General features: G+C 41.2%; 1 protein-coding gene across 1 annotated transcript in view; it reads left to right on the top strand.

The window, feature by feature from the left end:
- The first annotated feature begins 954 nt into the window (after positions 1–954).
- LOC145407995 (monoglyceride lipase-like) overlaps positions 955–24,744 on the top strand; it is a 57,832-nt gene continuing 34,042 nt past the window's right edge. The window contains exon 1 of the mRNA XM_080278799.1: positions 955–1,112. Within this exon, the coding sequence (XP_080134925.1) occupies positions 955–1,112 (158 nt within the window). The remainder of the gene's footprint in view (positions 1,113–24,744) is intronic.

The raw sequence follows: 24,744 nt of genomic DNA, 5'->3' as shown, positions 1-24,744 counted from the left end.
GATGATGAATCCAGTACTGTTAAAGATTTAGATATGGCAAGGTCCACAACCTGACTCCATTTGGCATCATACGCGTTAACATTTCACGTAGTAACTCGACCATCCAACCTTAGTTGATTCTGCGCCTACACCTGTCTGTAATTACTGAAGATATATGTGAAGTATTTTGCAGTCATACTTAAAAAATAATAATAATAATTTTGTACTGTGACTAGCCCAAGCGCAGTGGTTGCTGATCACAAATACATTTACATTGGTGAGAACATTAGCGTGCAAGATGACTGGTGGCATTTTACAGGACCTCTTACCTTCAGGGGAACGGAAATGACTTTCCCTCTCCGATGAGTTATTACGGTGATCGGCGCCGGTGGTGCATTATGGTCGTCATGGTGATGGCGTCCTCATGCGCGCCAACGACAGCCATGCCGCATGTCTTCCAACGTGGCGGGTGTACGACTTCTTCTGGTCGGGTAGATTTTAAGTACATGATTGCCAGAACAATTATCTAATATACAGAATGAATGAATGAGATAAGCTGTCACTAAAATACTTTATAAAATTTGAATCTTAATGGGGAGTTATGTTGAAGCTGTACGATAACTGTATATACACACGATTTGGGCCGCCGGCTGCGAGATAACCGTACATTTGTATGGCTGCCAGGGTGAACGGTGTTACGTTCCAAAGTTTTCTCTGTGTCGGCAGTCCTTATCTTTCTGGATGCCCCCAGTATTCCTCTATAAGTTTTGCCCTTTTTAAGAGTTGATGTTCGTGGGTTGACTTACTTTAGTTCGGGAACCTCGACTCGGTCCAAATGTAAGTGAAAGTACACTGCCGTATATTCCTATTACTAATCTCGGACTAATCTCTTAAATCGCTTGGATTTCATATCCAAGCTTAAGTAAGGTGAATGACTACCCGGTGAAGTGACTGGAATACACACTCACCTCCAACATGACTAGTAAAGTGCGAAAAGTGCAACCCAGCGAACAGAACACTTCAACTACAAAAATTCTTAATCGAGTCGGGCCCCAAACAAAGTTCCTGGTCAACAACAAGGGCAAGAAGTTATACTGCAGCTACTGGCGGCCAAATGACTCCACTCCCATCAGGTAAAAAATAATGTGAAAGCTTTAGTACTAGTAGGCTTATCGCGTCAGCTTACAAGGCTCGAGCTTTTACAGCCTGGCTTAATACTTCCCCCCCAATTTATATTTGCACATTAGTTCGTCGTGGCATTTAGAAGTAACATAGAATAGTGCAACATGCCGTACGTAAAAATAAAATAGTATAAAAACGGTGTGAAAGTGTTGAAAGTTGTCCGTATTTTCCAGTAACTTAAAAAGGCTGCCTGGAACTTTTTCTGTAGCGTTATATTTTCCATATTACACATTACAGGGTATTCGCATATACTGTATATATTTAAATATGTGGCAGTTTGGAAAAAAATAAAAATGGTTCCATAATACCGTCTGTGATGCTACTTGCTGAGCTGATGTACGACGCCTGGCTGAGTGCACCCAGTGGGGAAAGCCTGACCGACCTGTGAGAGAAAGCTATATAGGCACGGCTGTCGGTCGTCGAAGGTCGTTGAGGTTCCACGATCAAACCTGGATGGTGTGTAATCGAATGTAGTAATTGGTCACTCTCCAGTTACGGTGGCATAGTAGACACTAGCACCTGTTTCATATAAGTTGATTATGGCTGCCTCTTCTCGTGTTGTTATTAATATCGTTTTAATATCGACATAGTTTGCATTAGTAGTATATATGAGGATACTAATATGTAGCCAAATGTGCGGAATAATTCGGTAAGAAAATGGTGTTCGGAATTCTTCAGAGCCACGCGCATAGGACCCAAATCCAAAGTCACGGACCGCCCATTCACCCTAAGGCCTAAGCGAATCAAGTTCCAGAGAGGGTGAAAGTGAGGATGTCTTTCCAGTGCGATGGCGAAGACATTGGTTCGTGGCTTTGTGTCCTGGGAGGATACCGGTTATTGCTCTCGTCTGTACAGTCAACTTTCCGTTAACCCTTGCTTGCTGTAGACTTCTTATATTTCATTCACGCCGTTTCTGGGTTATTTTGAGGCACTTTTGCAACATGGAAGCCTCCACACACTTTGTCAGTAGTTACACATTTGAGGGACCTTCTTGGTAGAGGTGGCTATGGTATTTTTTTTTTTTTTTTTCTAGTCAATTTTAGACAAACTGGTGTTGATGGTAGCTGTGGTACAACTTTTACCCATGGTTACACCTCTTGTGGCAACTAATTACCAGTCACCCAGGCATGGTTGGTAGTAACAGCTGTTTTTATTCTGAATCACATTGATACTTTACTGTTATTTTCGTTAGTACAGTAACTCTTTAAGTCTATGCACTTATATTTCAGTCATACAATCTCTAGATTATCGTATTCACTTTGGAAATTACGTCTCGAAGTGAAGAGGGTTAGAAATAGCGTTCTATAACACCTTTAACACTAGACGTCTTTCAGTTGGCTCGTCATACAGGAGCAAGAATGAAGTGTAGAGTGAAAGGACAAACAAGCTCAACCGGGTTCAACAAATAGGGTAACATGCTAATAGAATATTAACTAGCCACATTTAGCTATAAATAAACTGGCAAAAAAGAGGTACTAGGTGTTGTCATTAGTTCGTTTAACTCGTTCAGTACGATGGTCTTATTTTCTTGTTGGTACCAGACGATTTAATTCTTAACGATTTCAGAGCTCAGAAGGTTATGGTACATTCTTCCCTCAGTACGGCAGCGTCTTTTAAAAATGTAATTCTTGTAGCCTACGATAATTTTATGCACCTTATGAAAGATCACTGGTACTGAGTGGGTTGAGCTGACTTAGAGCTGTCATTAGTCGTGGAGAATAGCCTACTGGGGAAATAATTAAGGTAGATCTTGGCTATTTTTACAATTTCCGTAGCAGTTAATAATCTTCATGAATAATTTTGTTTCAGCGTATATTTGTTACTTTCTCACCACTACAATGACGTATTTTTAATTTACTGAGACTACCACCAGAAGATTTTATTCAGGCTAGGAACAACGTCTACTTTAGTGGTGCAGAGAATTAGTGAATACTGTATTAACCCCTTCCAGTTCGAAAAATCTTCCCAGAACTGAATAAAAATCTTCGGAATATAGCAAGAATAGAATATAGAATACATCATCGACTGAAGGCATTGATGTTCACTCTTGTTTGGTTATGAAGGTGGTAACTAGCCATAGGAGTGAAGGTGTAAGCACTGAATAACAATCTCACACACAGCTGAGGCCCATCTCATCCCGCAGCCAGCTAATATTTCTTCACGTTCTCGTATCCATTTAGTATTCAGACAGTCATCTCGGTCATCTTCTGGCTTAAGTAGTGCGCATTCAAAGACGTACACACACACACACACACACACACACACACACACACACATTAAAAGTGGCCTGAACAGTTAGTAAACTAAGCGTTTGTTACTAGGTTTAGCGGTACCTCCGTCCCAACTTTTGCATACCGGGTAAACCAACTTGCGGAAGGTGACGTTTGACTATACCCGTTTTACATAAACAAGGCCTTAAATTGCCATCTCACCATCATGAATACTGAGATTTAACAAGAGATTACCGTTAAAATGTGATGAAAGTCATGAGGAAGTGCTGTGGAAAGGATCTAGAGCCACAGTAATGTCCTATTCTGCCAGTGAGCTACAGTACGTGATGTAAGCTGACAAAAAAAATCTGTGCCATTATAATACACTAGCACCTCACCCCCCCATCTTCCATCACCTTTGATGTTGAGAAGAGTTTAATTGAGGTCAACATTAGCCACTGATACTGAACCGTCTATACTGAGATAAAGAAGGGCTGTGTCACTCAGGCTTTAGCGTGGTCGCCGTAAGGGTGGAGTTTGTTCAGAGGCTACACTGGCCATGTTACACTACTGCTGCGCTTTTAACCTCCCTTTCGCCCATATACATAACCACACACACACACACACACACACACACACACACACACACACACACACCTGCTCAGTGGTAACGCTCTCGCCTAGCATCTCCTAAGACGGGGGTTCGCACCGTGCTCGGGATGCGAAAAGTTTCCCAGACGAAGTGGGTGGTTACTGTCCCTCTTGCAAGGGGATGGGTGTGTGCGTGTGTGAAAGTCAAGGCTTTGCCCATAGATCGGACTATATGAGCTCTCAGCTCTCTTCCGGGGGTGTAAAAATCTGGTGATCACAACCATCACATGATCCTGACCAACCCTGTGAATTACAGACACACACACACACACACACACACACACACACACACACACACACCAATCTTTCACTGTACCCCCACACACCTCATACCCCCTAATTCTTTCAACACACACACACACACACACACACACACACACACACACACACACACACACACACACACACACACACACACACACACACACACACTTCATAGCCACTTAACTCTTTCAGCTTACACACACACACGCACACACACGCACACACACCAATCTTTCACTCTACCCCCAAACACCTCATACCCCCTAATTCTTTACACACACACACACACACACACACACACACACACACACACACACACACACACACACACACACACAACATAGCCACTTAACTCTTTCAGCTCACACACACACACACACACACACACACACACACACACACACACACACACACACACACACACACACACACACACCGTAACCGTACGCATAGGCCTATTCATCCCATTGTAGACTTGTTCCAGTATTCAGTAAAGTGGCTGTCGTAACAGGCTGGAAGAGGCGGTGGCTGAATCGGTAGAGAGGCGGGCTGCAGTGTTATTGGACCCAGGATCGAATGCCGGGTCGGGTCGGGAACAGTTTAAGGATTTGAATTTAATAAAAGCAGACTTCACTGATCTGCCAGATGACCCGCCGACAAGTCGTAAAAATATTCCCGCCAATACCAGTACACCAGTCCTGTATGAGACAGCTTTAGCATGTACTCAATATGGACGGTGGGCGATAACGCCAAAGTGGTGACATGTGGAGGTGTGTACTACTGGGCCTTGGGATAGGCCCTGAAACCTTTGCCCAGAGTCGGACACATTTAAAAAAAAAATCATAATAGGCTACATCCATGCATAAATGTGTACTACTGCATTTTTTTTCACTTTTACTACATTATACATATTGGTACTGATAGCTGTATTCATTAGCATAGTCTCCTTGCCTCTCCTCCTCTCTATCTGTCAGTCTATCTATGTATCTGTGTCTATCTGTCTGTCTATCTGTGACCACCTATCTATCTGTAAGGCTGTGCAGTGGATCTCTCCTCTCTCTCTCTCTCTCCATCTGTTTAAACTTCTATACTGGATCTCTGTCTATCTGCATAGGCTATCTATCTGACCATCTATCTGTCTGTTGGCAGTGGATGACCTCAATAAAACTGTCTCGAGTCAGCCTTTTTCCTTGACAGGTTCTTTCACACGGATGGTTACTTGTACATTGACCCTTCTTCCGCCTTGCCTTCACATGTGGTATTATTCCACTCTCCCCCACCACACACCAGTACGATTTTAGTTTCTTGTACATGGCACTTAACCAGATATTACCCCTCTCCTGATCGCGTCAACTTCAGTATGCCATTTAGCCTGCATGACAGTAGGTGATTATACTGGGTGGGGATTAGTCCTAGGATTCTGACAGTTGACAGTGACTCCATTAATCCTCTCATGGTCGTATCTGGCCTGCTATATTATTTGGGCTCATACCAAACAGTTTCATTCACCGGATGTTGAATCACAGGTGGCTCCAAACGTTAATTGACTCATTTTTACCTTAGGGTTGGTGCAGTATTATGATTCCATGTCTATTTTTTTCACTTCCCCTTTTTATTTTTATCTCTGTGTCCCTTCAGCCGTAATCGGGCCACCGCCAGACGGTTTTATTGAACCTAAGAGAGATATTTTGTAGTGAAGAGGTTAATTAGGACTATATCTCGTCTCTGCAAGAAAAAGAGTCTCTCAGGTTGAATAAAATCCCCTGAAAGTAGCAAGAACAAAATAAATCTCAAGGATGTTTACCAAGTGAAACCTCCCTGCACTGAGTCGGTCTGATTCGTAAAATCCTAAGCATAAAGCAGATCATACAAATATATTAGCTTATTACCACAAGGATCGGTATTAAGAAAGTTTGGTCTTGACCTGTGACCTCCGTGGTTGACCTCAACGCGTTCATTTCCCAAACGTCATTGTCCTTTAATCTTGCCACCTCCTGACGACATTTTTAAGCTTATGAAAAGCTTTTCGATCTCGAGAAGTTAGATGTTACTTTTATTAACCCCTTCAGTGGGAGACACATTTTCCTGGCTGAATGAAATGGCATAACTGATTCTTTACATGTAGTACGGTATATTTATAGAGGACTTGCATTTGATATTACTGGTATTTTTATTTTTTAAGAAAATAAGACCATTGCTAGACAGTACTGTGAAAAAGAAAAAAACGTTTGTCAGACCTCTGTAATCATTCATTTTTCATCATGTCATACCACTGTTACGCTGTTCACTGCTTTAAGAAATACATAGTGACTGCGGTAAAAAAAAAAAAAAAAAACTTAGACTGGGATATGTTTTCATAGAATCACTGGCCGACACGGAAGAAATACAGCCACCGGTACTGTAAAATTGCATCACATCATTCTCTGAATACCATTCCAAAGCTGGCGGCAAGGTTGTGAGGCCCAAATGCTGTCATCGTAGCCCTTACCTGCACGTGCAAAGAGCGGGTATCAGTAGACCCTGAAGTCGTTCCGAGTTCATTTCAGGTTTGTTTGAAAAAGAGAAGGAAGAAAAGAAAGAAAAGACAGCTAGACAGACAGGTAAACAGATAGACAAACAGATGGAAAGGGTAGTGGTGAGGACATTGCAAGTCCTTTATAGGGGTGCGACCATACTAAACGTTTACTTCCTTTCTCACTTTATTCAGAGGGTTAACTCCTCCAGACCAAGGACGGCTTTTTGACTTTATTCTTGCTATGTATAGGCGTTTTTATGTATTGTGGGAGATTTTTTCGAAGTGGAGAGGTTTAATATAGCTTAGGATGCACTTCTAAAGTTGAAGGAAAAATAATCCGGTAACAGCTAGAATAAAATACTGTATAATTGATGTCCTGGGGCTGAAGGAGTTATTTATGGCTGCATAGATCAGTTTGTATTCTCTCTCTCTCTCTCTCTCTCTCTCTCTCTCTCTCTCTCTCTCTCTCTCTCTCTCTCACTGCTAGTCCTTCCCCAAAGCTCTCTCGTTATCTATTTCAGCTTCCATTAATCCTCTTGTATCTGCTTATCGTTAATAATCCACTTCACAGAGTCTCTCTCTCTCTCTCTCTCTCTCTCTCTCTCTTTCTCTCTCCAGCCACCAATCTTCCTCCAATGCTTTCTCGTAGTCAGTTTTAGCATTCATATATCCACTGATATCCACCTCATCCTTCACTTATCCACTTCATCCACAGTCGACCTATGCTTCCATTAATTCAAACAGTTAGTCAGTCACCCATTTTTCTGTTCATATTCTTATATCAGCCTCCAGCAGCGCTAAGGTTCCTTTGACTCACTCTCAGCTGAAATAAATCACCTGGCATCAGCAGGAATTGAGTACTAGAGTTGTCCCGAGCATAAGGTAATGGTGATGATATTAACTCCCTGCTACTTTGTTGAATAAAATCGTCTTGCGTTGACTGGAATAGAATATCCCCGATCACGAGAGGATTAATCCACGTCTATCCAACTCATCTTCCACTCATCCATTTCATCCCTTATTGATCCCTTCCTCCACCCACTCCAACAATTATCCAGCTACCCGCCCAGAGCCCTTTGAAGGAGACTTTAATTGGATTCGTTAACCCTTAAACTTCAAGTGACGTCGGTAGCCTAGAGGTCCAGGTTTCCCGCCAAAACTTTGAAGTCTCAAGCCTTAATATAACTGTAGGTATAGTTATTTCCGATTTGTTTAAATTGTTTCCGTATGTGTTAAAGGTTTGTTTGAAATACGTGGAATGTGTTTTGCAGGCTGAATGTCGTTCTTTTTCTTCTTCTTTTTTAATGAAACAATAAAATGTAAATCTGTCCGAAGTTTAAGATACGCCGACCTTCGCCCTCCCCCTTCCTCCTTTGCCTTCCTCATCTCCAGTTCCTTTCTTGGCATAATCTCGCGTCTTTATCTTGCTACATTCTCCCTGGCTGCCTAGATTACATGACTCCCACAATCCGGCAGTTAGTTCTTGCTGTTCTAGATTAATTTTTGCAGTTAGATCTTGCTGTTCTAGATTAATTTATTTTAAGACAGGTTTCTGTAACTGGAGGGATTAAATCTAGCTTCAGTATCCCGTTCAGTACTAAGTATCTTTCTTAAACCACAAAATTGTCAGTTCGTTAGTCAGACCAAAAGAAGAATACGCCAGTGGATTGAAAGTCGTATGGATGTAATAGAACATTTGTCATCGTACTGAAAGGCTTAGGGTGATGGAGAGTGTTTCCAGTTAACTCATCCACCTCGAAAGGTCCCTTAACTGAAGGAAAATATAATTGACGGACAAAAATAAATTAAGAAAGGCCTCATCATTCTGCAGGGGGGCGCGGTAGCACAGTGGTAGCGCGCCGGACTCGTAATCGGGGGATTGCGAGTTCGAGCCTCGTCCGGGCTGCCGTGCCGGGAGTGGTAGCTCGCTCCTGTAACCCTAGCGGGGCTATATAGTCCAATACAGGGCTTAGCTCGGGGGAACTCCATTTCTCCTATTTTTTCATCATTCTGCAGGTTACACAAATAATTTTTTAGATTTTGGTAAGGAATAATAATGAGTATCCGTTAGTAGTAATAATAGATGCTGCATATCTTTGTCTGAGCGGAAATTTCTCAAGAGCCAGGGTGTGAGCAGTACTGTATAAAGCTACTGCAGTCATGGGCCAGATTTACTAAAACTTTTTAACCATTCTCTCTTGCAACTTTGATTTTAATTTTCAGGACTAAAAAGAGACGTGGGAATTTTCTATACTCTCCTTGTACCTCCTGGGGAAAGATCATAATAGTTCACCACGTTCAACTAATATTTGTTTTTGCTGATAGAACAAGGTACATGGGAAGATTATACATTTTGTTCTTCCTGCCGAAACAAATAAGGGGTATGGGGGAAATTTCGTATGTTTGGTACTGAATCTCGCCACGTTCGGTTTCGTTGTCATCATTAGAATTGTTGAAAATATGCGTAAAACTTGAAATGCAAGATAGGAAGGGTTCGAGGCTCCATGAGAGTTACTAGTAGGTGGAGGCCGAGTAGCTAAGGACAGTCAGCTGCACGAAAGGACGCGAATTTCGTTAAAACAGACTGAACTGATCTTCCGCAGGACCCACCGTCCACTGGCATGTCACAAAAACATCTCTGTTAATACCAAGACATAACACCTAAAAGAGGCAGCCCTAGCATGGAGGGTGGGTATTAGCGCCGAAGTGGTGGCTTGTGAAAGTGTGTGGTACATAATACTACTGCGCTTCAGGGAATATGCTGTTAATTCTAAGCCAAGATTCGGACAAAAAGTGTAGGTCCAATTACCAGTTTGAATATTGAGGCATTTCATTACCGGTAGTACAGAATGGCGTCTTCATTTGGATGCACTCGTAATGAAGGTGTTAAGTCTGAGTATTAACTGTGGCACCAGTATGTATTGTGTCAGAGTAAGACAAGGATAGTAATACAGAATGACATGGAAAGTTGGGGATAGTCTGTTTGCTTTCACTTGACCGAACTGGGCCACTCCTGCAAGTTGAATACCAAGTTGTGCTTAAATGAAATTCGATGAGCTTTTGTTATGCGGTAGAAATGAATCTCCCTGAACCTTTGTGGTTACCAGTTGATTCCGCCCGACATTCTGACTGCACGTGGGGTCATATTCTCGGTGGTAAAGGAAGTTCCCTAACATCGTTTTTCTTATCAGTTTTTTTCTGCATGTGCAAGTTTATTCATTGTTTTTATCCTATTAATGCATTCTGTCAGTAATACAAAGGCATAATTATGATACAAGAGATTAGTAAGGTGTAACATGCAAAATATATCGCCAAGGAATAGGTATTAGGAAGCTCTTTCACCTTGCGAGAATACGGTCCATGGTCATTATCAGAGCTGAAAGGGGTTATGGATGTTGGTCAGGGCAGAACAAACACGCCATAGTTACAGTTAAAAAAAAAAAATCACCCCCAAACAAACGAATTGCACTGGCCACGGTGAAGGTCATATTGTTATTATTTTTTTTTATTTTTTTTTTATTTTTTTATTCCAGAGCTTTTGTGTGTATCGATCGCGCTTCCCTCCTCTCCTCCCTCTTTCTCCTCCGGCCCCTCCACTTAACCCCTTCACTATGAGGACGTCCTTTTTCATTTTATTTTTACTCCCATCGGGCAGGCAGGTTCGACTTTAAGAGGACCCGTTTCCAGGCGATTTCGTTCAACTTGGAAAATATTTCTCGTGTTTAAACAATTAACGAATGCTTACTTGGGAAATATTGCTGGTATTGAAGCTTTTAACGAAGGCTTACGCGGGAAATATTTGCTGGTATCGTATTGAAATGATTAACGAAGGCTTACTTGGGAAATATTGCTTGTATTCGAATGATTAACGAAGGATTATTTGGGGAATATTGCTGCTATTGAAGTGATTAACGAAGGAGTACTTATGAAGTATTGGTGGTATTGAATTGATTAACGAAGACTATATCTGACACTAGTTCCAAAGGCTATCCTAAACTTAATAAAATCCTCGGGGAATGGCAAGAGTGAAGTAATGACGTTCCCGAGCTGAAAGGTTAAGAGGCTCTCTCACCATTCGAGTGTTTAATCCTCAAACTTTGGCTGCCATCATTCCCCGTCCCGGATTCCCGCCAAAACCCTGAATTTCCAACCTTAGTATGGCTGTATCATTTTATATTTTCTCTTGAAGTTGGCATAGGGGACTTCGTAACATCCCCTTTGTAGCAGTTATTCGCCATATGGCAATATGTTATTTGCTTTTGTTATTTATATCTTTTATATATCGGCATCGATTGTGTAAGTGATATTGGCTGCAATAAGAAAATATGGACTTACCATTAAAAAAGAGTGGTACCATACTGTAGGTAAGGAAGAGGTGCGTATGAGCTTCCTTGACCGGTGAGAAGGCGGGTCTATAGTTTATTTTTGTTAGTTCATTTTGTCGAGTGCATTAATCTTATACCTGTTACATTTGATTAGAATATTATTAAGTGCTGGGGAGTTTTGATTAAATTAATGAGTAAAATTCTTGACTAAAAGACAGGAAGGTTTAGTGTAGCCGCCACCGTGACAGGAGAGGTGGCCAGACCATTTCAAGTTGGTGTATAATGATGTTTTATGCCTGACCTGATTTCCAGATGGAGAGGAGTTAAGCCATACAGTCCGATGGCACATTTTTACTTGATTCTGAACAACGCCAGACTGTTATTGAATTTAGGGGAGACTTCTGAACTGGAGGGGATATTGACTTAACTAATTCCTTCACTGTTAGAAATCCTTCCTAAGTTGAATAAAGCTGTCATGCGTTAGCCTAATCCAAATGAAAGAGACATCGCCGTAGTGAAGGAATTTATTTGTCTGCATTAATTGATCTCCACTGACTTATACAGACTCGGTTCAGCAGTGGCGGAACCGAGGGGTGTATAGTACCAACACAACCGTATTCCCGTTGCCGTTGGAGAGTTCGTAGCATTTCCCCTTGAGTGATGTGTTTGCCATGTTGCCTCTTCATATCCTCTTGTTTGTTACTAATGGAAGATTTGGGTCTGTTAAAGGGGTATAAATTACATAGAAAAGTATGTCAAGGTGTACTGTGCAGATGAATAATTGAGGATGAGATGTTACGAAATATCCTAAGATAGAGCAGACTCACTTCATAGTAGACCCATAGAGACTGGGTCGTAGTATTAAAACTGAGGAAGCAAGGATGTAGGCAAGCAGCAGATTTCACACACACACACACACACACACACACACACACACACACACACACACACACACACACACACACACACACACACACACACACACACAGAGGGAGAATACAAAAGCTGCATTCCACTTTACATAACACCATCAGCAACGAGGTATAGAAGCTGCTATATATAAATCTGTACTCTATTTCACTTATATCAAATCTGGGACATTGCCTTCCACTTGTCGATCTTAGTTTAAATAATGCAACCTTATCTCGTGGCCATGGAATGTGATGGATGTCAAAATGAGGAAATTCTTCAGTACATAGATGGATATTTGGTTCAGCCAGATGTCATTTTGCTTATATACTTAATGCGACCAAACGATTGTATTCAGCTGTGTATGTGTGTGTGTGTGTGTGTGTGTGTGTGTGTGTGTGTGTGTGTGTGTGTGTGTGTGTGTGTGTGTGTGTGTGTGTTTGGGTCCAGCGATTTTCCTATACCTTCCATACGCCTTCTTTATGTCACTACTTGACGATTTTGTTCAGCTTAGGAAAGATCTCTCGTACTGAAGGGATTAATGAAGGATGGATCTAACCACCTCAGACAGAAAAGCCTCTCTTAATAACATAGTCTGAAGGTGACGAAAGTACAACAAAAATACTTACCATATTGAGGTAGTTAAGAGTGAAGGGAGTAGTGAAGTCAAATAAAAAGGGAAAAAGAAAAATCATAAGCAATAAAAAAAGAGAAAAATCTTAAGCAGAATAATATCATGTAGAGATAGGAAGAATAATATAAAAGACGTTTACGGAATGAGCGGATTAAGTTGGTACAGCCAGAGATAAAAATTCCCTTACTATTTCAACACGTTTATTTTACACCTGAATCATGTCCGTCACTTTCTTCAGCGACGCATCATATCAGAAAATCGTCTGTGGTCAGAGAAACATACCAGGCCTCTCTGTGCTCAGGAAAATTAGCCAGCAGAGGAAAATGAAGGCGAGAGATGCAATATGAGGCTAACTTTTGTCCTTCACCGTAGCTCAGACTGTGTATCGCCTTTTATAGTGTTACGTAATTCTGAGTACTAAAAATGCTGAGGGAGAGTGGTTGGCAGTGAAGTGGAGGGGAGGAGAAGAGGCAGACCAAGAGTGTGATGGCGAGATAAGGCGCGAGAGGATTGTACATAGAGACGAAAGGAGAGTGAGAGATTGACTAGGAGAGTGTGAGTGAGAGAGGTTGAGGGAAGGTAAGGAGACAGAGACCGAGATGGCAAGATAAGGTGCGGAAGAATTATACATACAAACGAAAGAATAGTGAGAGTTCGACTAGGAAAGTGTGTGTGTGTTTGAGAGAAGTTTAGAAAAGGTGAGGAGAGGGAGACTGAGAAGGAGATGGAGAGATAAGGTGCGAGAGGATTGTATTTTCTTTGCACTGGGGATACTCAGGAAGGCCTGGAGAGTGAGAGATTGACTAGGAGAGTGTGTGTGAGTGAATTGGAGGGAAAGAGGAGAGGGAGATCAAAAACGAAATGGAGAGAGTAGGTGTTTTATTCCGTGTGGGTTTTAGATTTCGTAACACCTCTTCTTTAGCGATTTATTCACCACCTTTCACCTCAGTATCCTCTTGTTCGTCACTGATAGAAACTATGTCGATATTAATATTATAAAAGTAACATGGAAGCTGTAAAATGTAAGATAAATAGCTAAGGAACAAGTGCGACGACGTCGTATGTACCATTATGAATACGGTTCAAGTTGCGAGAAAATGTATGGGAGAAGGGTGGTGTGTCCTGGGAAGAGACGATTATTAGCGGCAGAACGAAGCCATATGTCTGAGAACCTTGCACTAGGTGACAGCGTGTGTTTGTGTGCATACGATAAATATTTGTTTGTGAGTGGGGGATGTGCAAATGTCATATCATCATTTATTTATTTAATCATAACCTATATCAGCCCTTCAACTCGAGGACGTCATTTATATTTTATTTATGCTACGTAGGAGCGTCCCAGAGTAACAAAGGGGTAAATGAAGGCAGTATCCAACTCTTCTCTGTTCTGAAAGTCTCCAAGCTTACATAAAACTAAAATTACATGAAATCCTTGTAGTGATGGGTTTAACGCCAGGTGATTTTCTTTAGGTGGTATTATCGTCGGTTAAGAAAACTCCCCAACACCTCTTCCTAAGCTATTTATTTTGCTTATTACGTCTTACTGTCCTCTTCTGTGTTTCAAAAAATCTTTCCAGTACCGCCATACTCTGCGTAAAAAACACACAAAAGAATACTAATTAGCCATATCCAAACATAAATCGCTAAGAAAGAGGTGCTAGGGAGTCTCCTTACCCGACGAGAATACGGGCTTTTACCTAACAAGGATGAAAAGAAGGAAGACAGGTTTATGCCCTTCAGTTGTAAGGGTGGTATTCTCGTACAGTCAGAGAGCTTACCAACACCTCGTCCTTACCGATTTTTTTTTTTTATTCTACTCCGTTACTGTATTCTTGTGTGTCATTCATGCAATCTGTGTCGATACTGAAAAGACGTAAGAATCAAACCAGGAGATATTAATGAGCAGTTTGGGGGAAGGAATAATTCCAGCTGTCACTCTCCCTCCGAGAAGATCTGGGCTTGTATGACACAATAGCCTGCGGACTGAGTGTAAAATAAATGATGTTTGAAAAATTCACAGTAGTTGCTGAACATCCTAGGCCGAGGATGTAATTACGAACACTGATTCATAAACAAACTTACGACCAGTTCATTGCCGTAGTTAAGAATTGTGTTTGCAGGAAGGACAAGGGAAGGAAAGTCCAGGTTCTCCCTTTATCTGTTGTTGTTCTTGTAACGCAGGTGTTAGCTACGACAGGGAGGAAGGATTCTACACATTCCTTTCTTTGTTCATCCTACATAAAAATCATAATTACGCTATAAAATTGATTTTACAGTAAGTTTTTAAGTGAGTCAGTGGTATGGACATCAGCTTTGTTTATGTGCCATGCCAGTGGCACAGAAGTGTTCACATCCGGGGGGGGTGGGGAATCGGTAGTTGAGGTTTATTGGGCACAATTCCATTCAGGGAAGGGCGACTGGTCACCCTCGCAGTGAGTGTTGGGATTAATTAGACCATCCCCGGACTCCTGCTTTTGTTATAGGGCAAATAAGAACTGGATACCAGAGGGTAGTGGGTGTTTTAGTCGGAACGGGGCCGCTTTCACTTGTTGAATATGACATCATGGTTCATGATATACGATGAACCTTAGGTATTAGTTAGGAATGAGTCATTGGTTCCTATACTCATTTTACTCAGACCTGGCCTAAATTTACCCTCCTTTCATCTTTAGTGTTGAGTTATAACAACAGATTAACACTAGAATAAGATACTAGTCACAAAGAAGTGCCTAAAAAAGGATGTAGAGCCACATTATTGTTTTATTCTGTCACTGAGCTATGTGATGTAAGCTGCAAGAGGACGAAAATTTGGGCAGAGTTAAGGTGAAAGAACTATAGTTATATCGACCCACCAGTCTGCATGCACATGGCCATCAACTGAGCTGAAAGGGTCTTTATTAGGGTTAGACCAACAGTGAGGGAGGAGGTAGTCAGCTGTTGCCCTTATCTGAACGGTACCGGATGTGGGATGTACAGTATTTTAAGAGTGACACTTTACGTAAACACAGCTTACCGATTTATATAAACCATAGGATGTATACTTGTTGGCTTAGGAGGCTTTGTAATACTCTGTTCCATAATGATTGATTGGTATATGTTACTTTTCTCTGTGCTTTATTGTTATACCTTACTATTCTCTGATTGTCTGATTGTTATACCTTACTCTTCTCTTTGACTCTTTGATTGTTATACCTTACTATTCTCTAATGGATTGTTTTACCTTACTGTTCTCTTGGACTGTGTGATTGTTATACCTTACTGTTCTCTTGGACTGTTTGATTGTTATACCTTGCTGTTCTCTTTTGGCTGTTTGATTGTTTTTTACGTTAGTATTCTCTTTGCGTGATTGTTATTCCTTGCTATTCTTTTTGACTGATTGTTTTACCTTGCTATTCTCTTTGGTTGTTTGATTGTTATATCCATTTGTTCTCTTTGATTGATTGGTATACCTTACTATTTTCTTTGATTAAATAGCCAGCGAGAGATTGTTGACCCTCTAAATCCAGGTGCCCAGTTACGCCGTTGGGTGGACAGGGACACGGGTAAACAAAGTTGCTTCAAGAGTCTGACCGGCATGAGACTCGAACTGAGGCTCTTCCATTTGCGATGTGAACCTTCTAACTCATGCACCACCGACTCCTATCTTGTCAAGTGGTAATATTTCTTACGGTCCTGCTTACCACTTAGTGCTGCTCACTTCGGCGCAATGCACAGTTAAACGATATTTTGAAACAGGATTAAGTTTTGAAATACTGGACCAGTCCCACTTCTGAAGGTCTAATTTCAGGAACGATGTATTAAGCGTTTTCTCGTACTGTGTCACTTGTTGATATGTATCTAATTAGATATTTACGCAGAATTGCCAGACATATCGGTGTCGGAGGTTTTAGAGAGCTATCGACCATGCTTAAATGCCAAGATAATATAGGTAACCACTGATAATTGGGTACTCATCTTGATTTCCAAAACCACTGTTTATATACTTTTAGATATATATTTGATTGTTTAGGAGCCTCTGTGGTACAGTGGTAAAGTGTGCGTTTTCGTACACTGAAGAACGAGGGTTCGCGCCCCGCCAGGGTAATATACTTTGGGAGCGTTCTTCTGACCACGTACTGCATTGGCGGACACAAGGGGTGCTGTGGTTGAATTAGTGTCGCATATCATAAAGTATGCTTGCACCCAGTCGGTTTGCGCGGGCCGACTACACTTGGTTCACAGACTACACACACATCCAAAGTCACTCCAACACTACAATAACACTTACAGACACTTCTCAGCTTACATACACTTTCTACCAGACAGTCTAAGCCACTTGGTAGAGATACGTTGGCTGTATCGTCCCCACTTCGGTCGGAATAGGCAGGTCCTGCAGTGGACACTCAAGTGGCTGATGAGATGAGATATATTTGTCTATAGTCGTATTTGGAAAAGCCGAAAGGAAAGCAGTATATTATGGCTACGAATATTAATCGTCTGTAGACTGTGAACCATATGGGGACTTATTCTCGGTGTCTTTGGAGATATCTCTGTTCACAGTCCTCAGCGATTAATCATGCACATCAAACTTGGTATCCTCTAGTGTGTTGCCGGTGGAAGGGATGCATATGCAGTAGTAGCCCCTTCAGTCCGGTGACTTTTTTTTTTTTTTTTTTTTTTTTAGTATATTCTTCATGCCTTCAGACGATATCAGTCAGCTTGGGAGAATCTTTTCAAAATGTAGGGGTTGGATAAGATCTTCATTAACCTCTTCAGTACGAAAGGTGTTTCTTAAACTGCATCAGTTCGTCTGTTCGATAACCACAAGTAAATTAGAAGTATGTCATGGGAATGAAAAGGCTAACAAGATATAAATGGCATAAAAACTAATATCAAGGTATAGGCTACTAAGCAAAATAGATCGGTCAGTAAGAGGTGCTACGAAATCTCCAGTGACCTCGAGAATATGGTTTGGTGAAATTATGATGAATCCCAAGCACTTGCCTTATCCATGACACGCAGCATCAGCTCTGGGCGGTAACAGGGGAACGGAAGTGAAATAAACAAATGGTGAATGTTATGACCCCCTTGTGAACGAATGGTGTTGCCATATCTGTGATAGTTATCAGTCGTGTGTGTGTGTGTGTGTGTGTGTGTGGTTATCTTGCTTTTGTAAAGACTGTTCTTGTACTTCTTGATTATTCGTTTTTTTTTTTTTTTTTTTTTGTTCTCCAGTGTTCACATGTTTTTATTGTTTCCCACTTGGATAAAGGCTATTGTTATAAATACATATCAAGATTGGGTTTGTATTTGTTCTGCAGAACGATTTTTACGTCTGCACTTGATTTTCCACATTCAAATAGTTTAGTCTGGGTCATCTTTACGATTTTTGCATATGCTTATTTAGGCTGTTAGGGATTTGTTTTCCTTTGCCTGTATGACACTTGCGGGTTTTTATCTCGTTTGGACGGAGTCTGGTGAGGTATTGTTTTTGGTCGTTTCATTGTTTCTTTGTTTGTTAGCAACATTACGGAAAAACGGCTGAATGAAATTACCGTACATAAAACTTTCAGGATATGTGGGCACTGGTCCAAAAGAATGTGATTAAATTTTGGAGTTAATCGAGTGACCCTGAAAGGTCAGAATCAAGGTCACGGATTTTCAGAGGGCTATAACTTGAAAATCGTTGAAGGTAGAGATATTTACCAAAAACAACATTGAGGAATTCCCATATGGGCTTTCATTTGGCACAAAGACCTTTGACCTTGAGTGACATTGACAGGTCACACTCAAGGTCATGGATATTTAGGGCGCTATAAATTCGAAACTGGTTGCAGATAGATATTCATTATTATCAGCCTATAGGAAGTCCCAAGTGGGCTTTTAATTGGTACCATGACCTTTGACCTTAAGTGACCTTAAAAGATCAAACTCTAGGTCACAGTTATTCAGGGGGCTACAACTCGAACCTGGTTGAAGATAGGTATTTACTATTATCAACATATAGGAAGTCCCATATATTTGTTTGTTTGTTTTTTTAATTGGTACCATGGCCTTTGACATTAAGTGACCTTGAAAGGTCAAACTCAAGGTCACGGATATTCAGTGGGCTGTAACTCGAAACTGGCCGAAGATTGAGGTATTTACTATTATCATGATACAGGAAGTCTCATGTGGGCTTTCATTTGACATGATCTTTGATATTGAGTGACCTTGAAAGGTCAAACGCAAGATCACGGATTTTCAGAGGGCTATAACCTGAAAACGGATGAAAACAAAAGAACTGCTGTCGAGCGATGTCTGTTGTGCCTGGCACCATTTGTTCTTGATTTTTCCCCCGTAGACTACTCTTGAAACTAATGATTATTTTTGCACCCGCTGTCACCAAACGAAAGCACACATACATGAGAGAGAGAGAGAGAGAGTCAGTGTTTTTTGTTGAAGTTATGGTTATAATTAAGTACAATATAATATTTTGAAACTTCATGTACTTCAGATGTAAAGCACAACGAGAATATAGATTATTAGTATTATTATTATGTTTAGTACGGCAGGAATGGTTATTGAAATTAGTGGGTATCCGGTATTTGAAAACTTTGTCTTGTGTTCCAGAATGAAAAGTGCATACGGGACTTTTTTTTTTTTTTTAAAGCTACATACAGCAAAAATAGTTTCTGAAAACGGTCTTCTTGAAGTACAGTATTGGATATTTTATGTTTTCTTTTTTTCCCAAAATGTAAAAGCAGAGTAAGGATAAATTTCTCTCTCTCTCTCTCTCTCTCTCTCTCTCTCTCTCTCTCTCTCTCTCGCGAATCAGGTGTGGAGTATTGCGTCGCCTCTCATACACGTGTTCATGCTCAGGTGTTGCTCAGGCATCGATGTGTCATATTACACGCATGTCCGACTAGAATATTTTTCGTTTTTTTTTTCTCTCTCTCATACCCAACATTCCGCCTACCTGCCGTAGACCCTCACATGTCACCATTTCGGCGCTAATATCCACCGTCCATATTGATTACATGGTATGCCCGTCATTCAGGATTGATGTGATGATGTTAGCAAGGGTGTTTTATGACGTCGGTGGATCTTGTGTAAGATTTGTTTTTAAATTATTATTATTTTTTAACAAATTCACACCATAAGACTGTTCCTCAACCTGAGATCAAAATGGTATCCATTCAGACAACAGAAAAATTTTCCAGCCATTATACCCCAGCACATCTCTGTGAATTATTTTTACAGTAAAAGCGTAACAGTTTAGACTTTGGTATTCTCTTAGGCTATTGATATCTGTTTTTATGACTTCTGCGTTTATCAAAAAAAAAAAAGGACATCAGGGTCGGACCTTCTCATGAGATGGAAAGTGCTAGCCAGAATGGTCTTTTCTTTATGCTAGGAAAGTACGAAACGGTAATTAGTGTCTAGTGAGAGTAGCGCACGTGAAAACTGGTGTCATACTGGCTATATTTGTGTGTCAGTGGATGTCGTTATTATGAATCGACCGAGTACTAATATAACCTAGCATATGAAGTGACATACTAGCACTTACCTTGAATGTCCGCCACGGCTGGACTCAAACCCAGAGATCGGGTGACGAACGCAACAACCAGTTCTTCATCGTACTTCTGTGTCACCATAGTGTTTCATTGACAGTATACAAGAGGATATTTCTTAACCTAACAACCATGTGTTATTCTTGCTACTCCCACATGATTTTGTGAAGCTTTGGAAAGGCTTCGTGGTAACGGGATTCCAGTCTTCATTAATCCCTTTACAGTCTAATGTCTCTCTCTAAGTTGAATCATATAATCTGGAAGTGGCATGATAAAATACTGTATACAACATCGGAGTGAAGGGGATAATGCACACTTTAATACAGGTGTTACTGTCAACTATGTCTTTTTAACCCCTTGAAACCACTGACGTACTCTTTATTTTGTCCTGCTATCGTCAGACGGCTTTTTCATTTTGAAGGAGAGGCTTTTAGAATAGCAGGGGTTACATATAGCTTTTATGAATTTCTTTTCCACCAGGGAACTTTCCTTCAAAAAGAAAAGAAAAATAGTAACAACAGAAACGAACTACAAAAAGACGTCATCTCTGTGAAAGTGTCGACATAGTTCTTCTACATAGGGGCCTGGTAGTCAAGTGGTTAGAACGCCCCAGTCGAAGTACCTTAAGTCTTGCATAGGTTCTGTCCCCAAGAGATGACTGGAGTTTTTTTCGGTCATGCAGTGTCACCAGGGGAAACAGACTGATCATCTACCCTTAGCTGTACTGGACAACGATAGCCTAACCTTAGGCCCGTACACGTCGAGGAAATAATGGGCTTGTCTGTTACCGTTTTGCATATCGAGAATAATGAGGCAGATTATGTAACAAAATATAATGAGGAGGAGGCAAAGTCCACGTGAGCACTGCCCTCCTGCTAACAATAACCTGCACTCAATGCCTCTAAATCCTCCTATTGTGTTCCAAGCTCGCCCGCCCCGGCCGTCCGTGCGTTCGTCCCCCCTTACGTTGCTGTACATCATTATCGTCATCGTCGTCTTCATCTTCTCATCATTATCGTCTTCCTCGTCGTCGTTAATATCAGCATCATCCACGTCATCATTATAATAATCGACATTGTCATCGTCTCTGCCATTATCATTAGAACGTCTTCATCATCATTGTCGTCATCATCTTCATCATCGCCTTTGTAACCAGATTTACCACATTTGCAGGGATGAAGAGTGTTCAAGTTCTTTGTTCTCACGAGGCACTCGAAAAAGAGAAAAATGCCTAAGATACCGAGCACTTTTATTTTTAATTTTTTGTCGTGAGTCACCGGGTAAACGCGAGGGGCACGTGCTTATATTGACGTTTTTCTGCTGAGAGAACTTTTTGACCATAAATATCGTCTGACATCTGTATCGGCCAGCCTACAGTACAAGGCCCATTTTCATAGGGTGGGTTACCTACACCTTGCACCGCCACTCCACTCCACCCCACCACGCCCCTACTTCCACACACACACACACACACACACACACACACACACACACACACCGAACTTGACCTTTTTGACCTAAGCTGACTTGAAATGACTTGGTTTGGCCGAAGAGAGTTTGATCCTTACAGTTATGTATGCTCTAGAGGATTAATTTATCTAAAGTAATTTCAGCGGTACAGAAATGCAGTAGCAAAGTACGAGTGTTACAGAATAAATAGCCAGGCTATGGGGAGTCTGCATCCTTGCCTTACTTTACATATTTCAGCCTTAACCCATTCAATCCCATGACATATTTTTACTCAGTTCATGCCATATCCAGACGATTGTACTCACCTTAGGCCGAAATATCATGTTGTGAAGGGTTTAGAGGACTTTTTAAACCCCGTCAATAGAAAAGACCTCCTCAGAACTGTATATATATATATAAACGAAAGAATTAGTCTGGTAGCAGCAAGAGGTAAATTTAAATGACGTATGGGTAGTGCGAGAAAATATGTACCAAAGAATGATAATGTTATCTGAAGGTAGTTTGAACCGCACCTGACTTATCTACATAAACACTGGTCATCACACCTAAAGTGGGTCGCTGGGTTTGCTGCTGTTGAGGGCTTGTTGAGGGCGCCTGGTAATCTAGCGGTCAGAACGCCCGAGTCGGAGTGACGGCCATCCATCCATAGACTGGATCCCCGGGAGGTGACAAGATATTACGACCGTGCAATGCTACTCAGGGATGTTGGCTGCTCCTCTATCATTAAATGCACCTGAAAACTGAAGTCTAGCCCCGTTTCCCTCTGTCTCGAGGGGGGTAGTGGTAGTAGATCTACACCTGTCTGTCTGGTCGAGCAGACCCATCAATCGCAGACAAGCAATCTCCCCTACCTGGCTAGCCAGTGCAGTGAACCGATGTTTCCTTGCAGTGGACAGTACCTATCAGTGGCGAGGCGCGGGAGGCTTGATTCCATGATGGACGCTGTATTTACGTCTCCACCCAATCAACGGGCTCCACATCACCCCGTTATTTGGTTATATGCATACCACCTAATGCTGTAAATGGTTTCCTGGGTTACAGGAAACCATCTGGCTTCACACTCAGTGCAGTCACCCAAGGAAGCAGTAGGTAGCGCAGCATCAAGTGAGTGGTTGGTCACCACCACCCACGACTCCGTGAGGGTATACAAAAGGGTTATTATTGTTATTATTATTATTATTATTACGGTATTGTTACTATCGTTATTATTATTATTATTATTATTATTTATTATTATTATTATTGAAATCACTTTTTTGTGACTAATCATGAGAAAACAGTGTTGAACAGGGATACGACTGTGTTTTGCTGATGACTGTTTAATTGTTATCTTTAGGGGAATTTGAACCGTACCTGATTTATCTCTGTTAACGCTGATCATCACACTTCCCCGTAATCATCACCCTTCATCGTAAGGGTCACTTGAGCTGTAGCTGTTTGATTTTCTGTACTCTTTTTTATCCCTTTCAGTATGAGGGCGCCTTTGTGGTTTTATTCAGAGTGCTACCAGACGACTTTATTCGTTGATTTTGTTCAACTCTGGTAATGAAAGTGTTGTTAAGGGCTTCACCCAACTATTCCAGTTCGAAAAATCTCTACTGAGTTGAAGCAAATGATCTGGTGGTGGCATAGTCGACATGAAAAATACGTAACCTAACTGAAGGCGTGAAGACAGAGTAAATAAGACTAATTTATTTTTGGAGTATGATATTGCGTAAGAATGAGTGTTGTAAGGGAGTTTTAAATATATCTGTTACACTCGTGAGGTGTAGCTTGTGCTCACATTGGAGGGACTTAACTGATTGACCTGACTATACGGTACTCCTTTTACTCTGACTTGGCCTGACATGACCATCTCCACACCTTGAATGCTCAGTAGTATCGATAGCTTAACACTGGAATATGATGTTAGTCAGGAAGAGGTGCTGTGGAAAAGATGTGGAGCCGTAGTACTTGATTTGTTCATTCGAAATCAACCCATTGGCAGCGGTTGGTATACTTCGGTATTTTATTTAGGCTAACACCAAAGGATATGAGAGAACCGAGTGAAATCCTGTAGCAGTTAGAGGGTTAACATCCTTCTAGAAAAACCCTGTCTGAGAGAAATTATATAACTCAAAGTGTTAACAGAATCCTAGAACAACTCTGTCTTATCTAGGAGCCGGACGTTGGCTAACGTCAGGCAATTTTGTTACTCTGAAAAAAATCCTAGCAGGTTAGGCTGTGGCAATCAGATAGTAAAATCGTGAGTGCTGCTTCCTTTCAGTCAAGGGCAATGACAGAGAGTTGGCATATGAGTGTATCTATAGTAATTTTACCGTAACTTAGCTCAGATTTTTATCCTTTTTGCAGCGTAGCCCACTTAATGGAGGCCAGTGACAGTAAGACAGTACTGTGGCTGTACTTCCTGTCCATTGCACTTCTTCGTTACAAGCATCATACTGTATTATTGATCTCTTGCTACAGCTCATTATTCAGTATAGAGAAATGACAATAATGGGCATGGTTAGAGCAAAAAGAGTCTATCTTGCCTATGTTACACTGAGCATAGCTTCTGTTACGGGTCACTAGACTTGTTTGTATTCCTTTATATGGCGGAAAAATCGATGAAAAATATTGCATTACTACAGTACGATTGTGTTCAGGAATAGTAGTTTCTTTATCTGAATGGAGTTTGAACTTGTGAACTGTACCTTGGCTATCTCTGACACTAAACAAAACACCATGATAACCCCAGAATCTTGTCGGTTGTTGCACTGAACCAAAAACGTACACAAACATCACTCATGGCAGACTAACTACTTCACAGCGGGAGGTCGCCCCTAAACACAATAAGATAATGTGATGGAAGGAAGATTGAAACAAAAAACTGCTTCATGGTGCTGGAGGGGTTAATGGAGTTTGCCTCTAACCCTCCCTCATAATAAGATCCCTCATAAAATGAATGAATCCTCTGATGACAGAAATAAAATGTTTAATTATCAAGTAGAGCTCCTAGGTAAATGTTGGACCACATGGGGCGCCGCTAACGTATAGTGCCGTGAAGGGTTTTATAAGGGTGAAGCACCTTACG

The sequence above is a fragment of the Coenobita brevimanus genome, chromosome 75, assembly GCF_032717465.1.
Source record: "Coenobita brevimanus isolate Jiangsu-jjx chromosome 75, ASM3271746v2, whole genome shotgun sequence".
Taxonomy (NCBI): domain Eukaryota; kingdom Metazoa; phylum Arthropoda; class Malacostraca; order Decapoda; family Coenobitidae; genus Coenobita; species Coenobita brevimanus.
The sequence above is the reverse complement of the archived record's forward strand: the minus strand, read 5'-3'. Positions and strand labels throughout refer to the sequence as shown.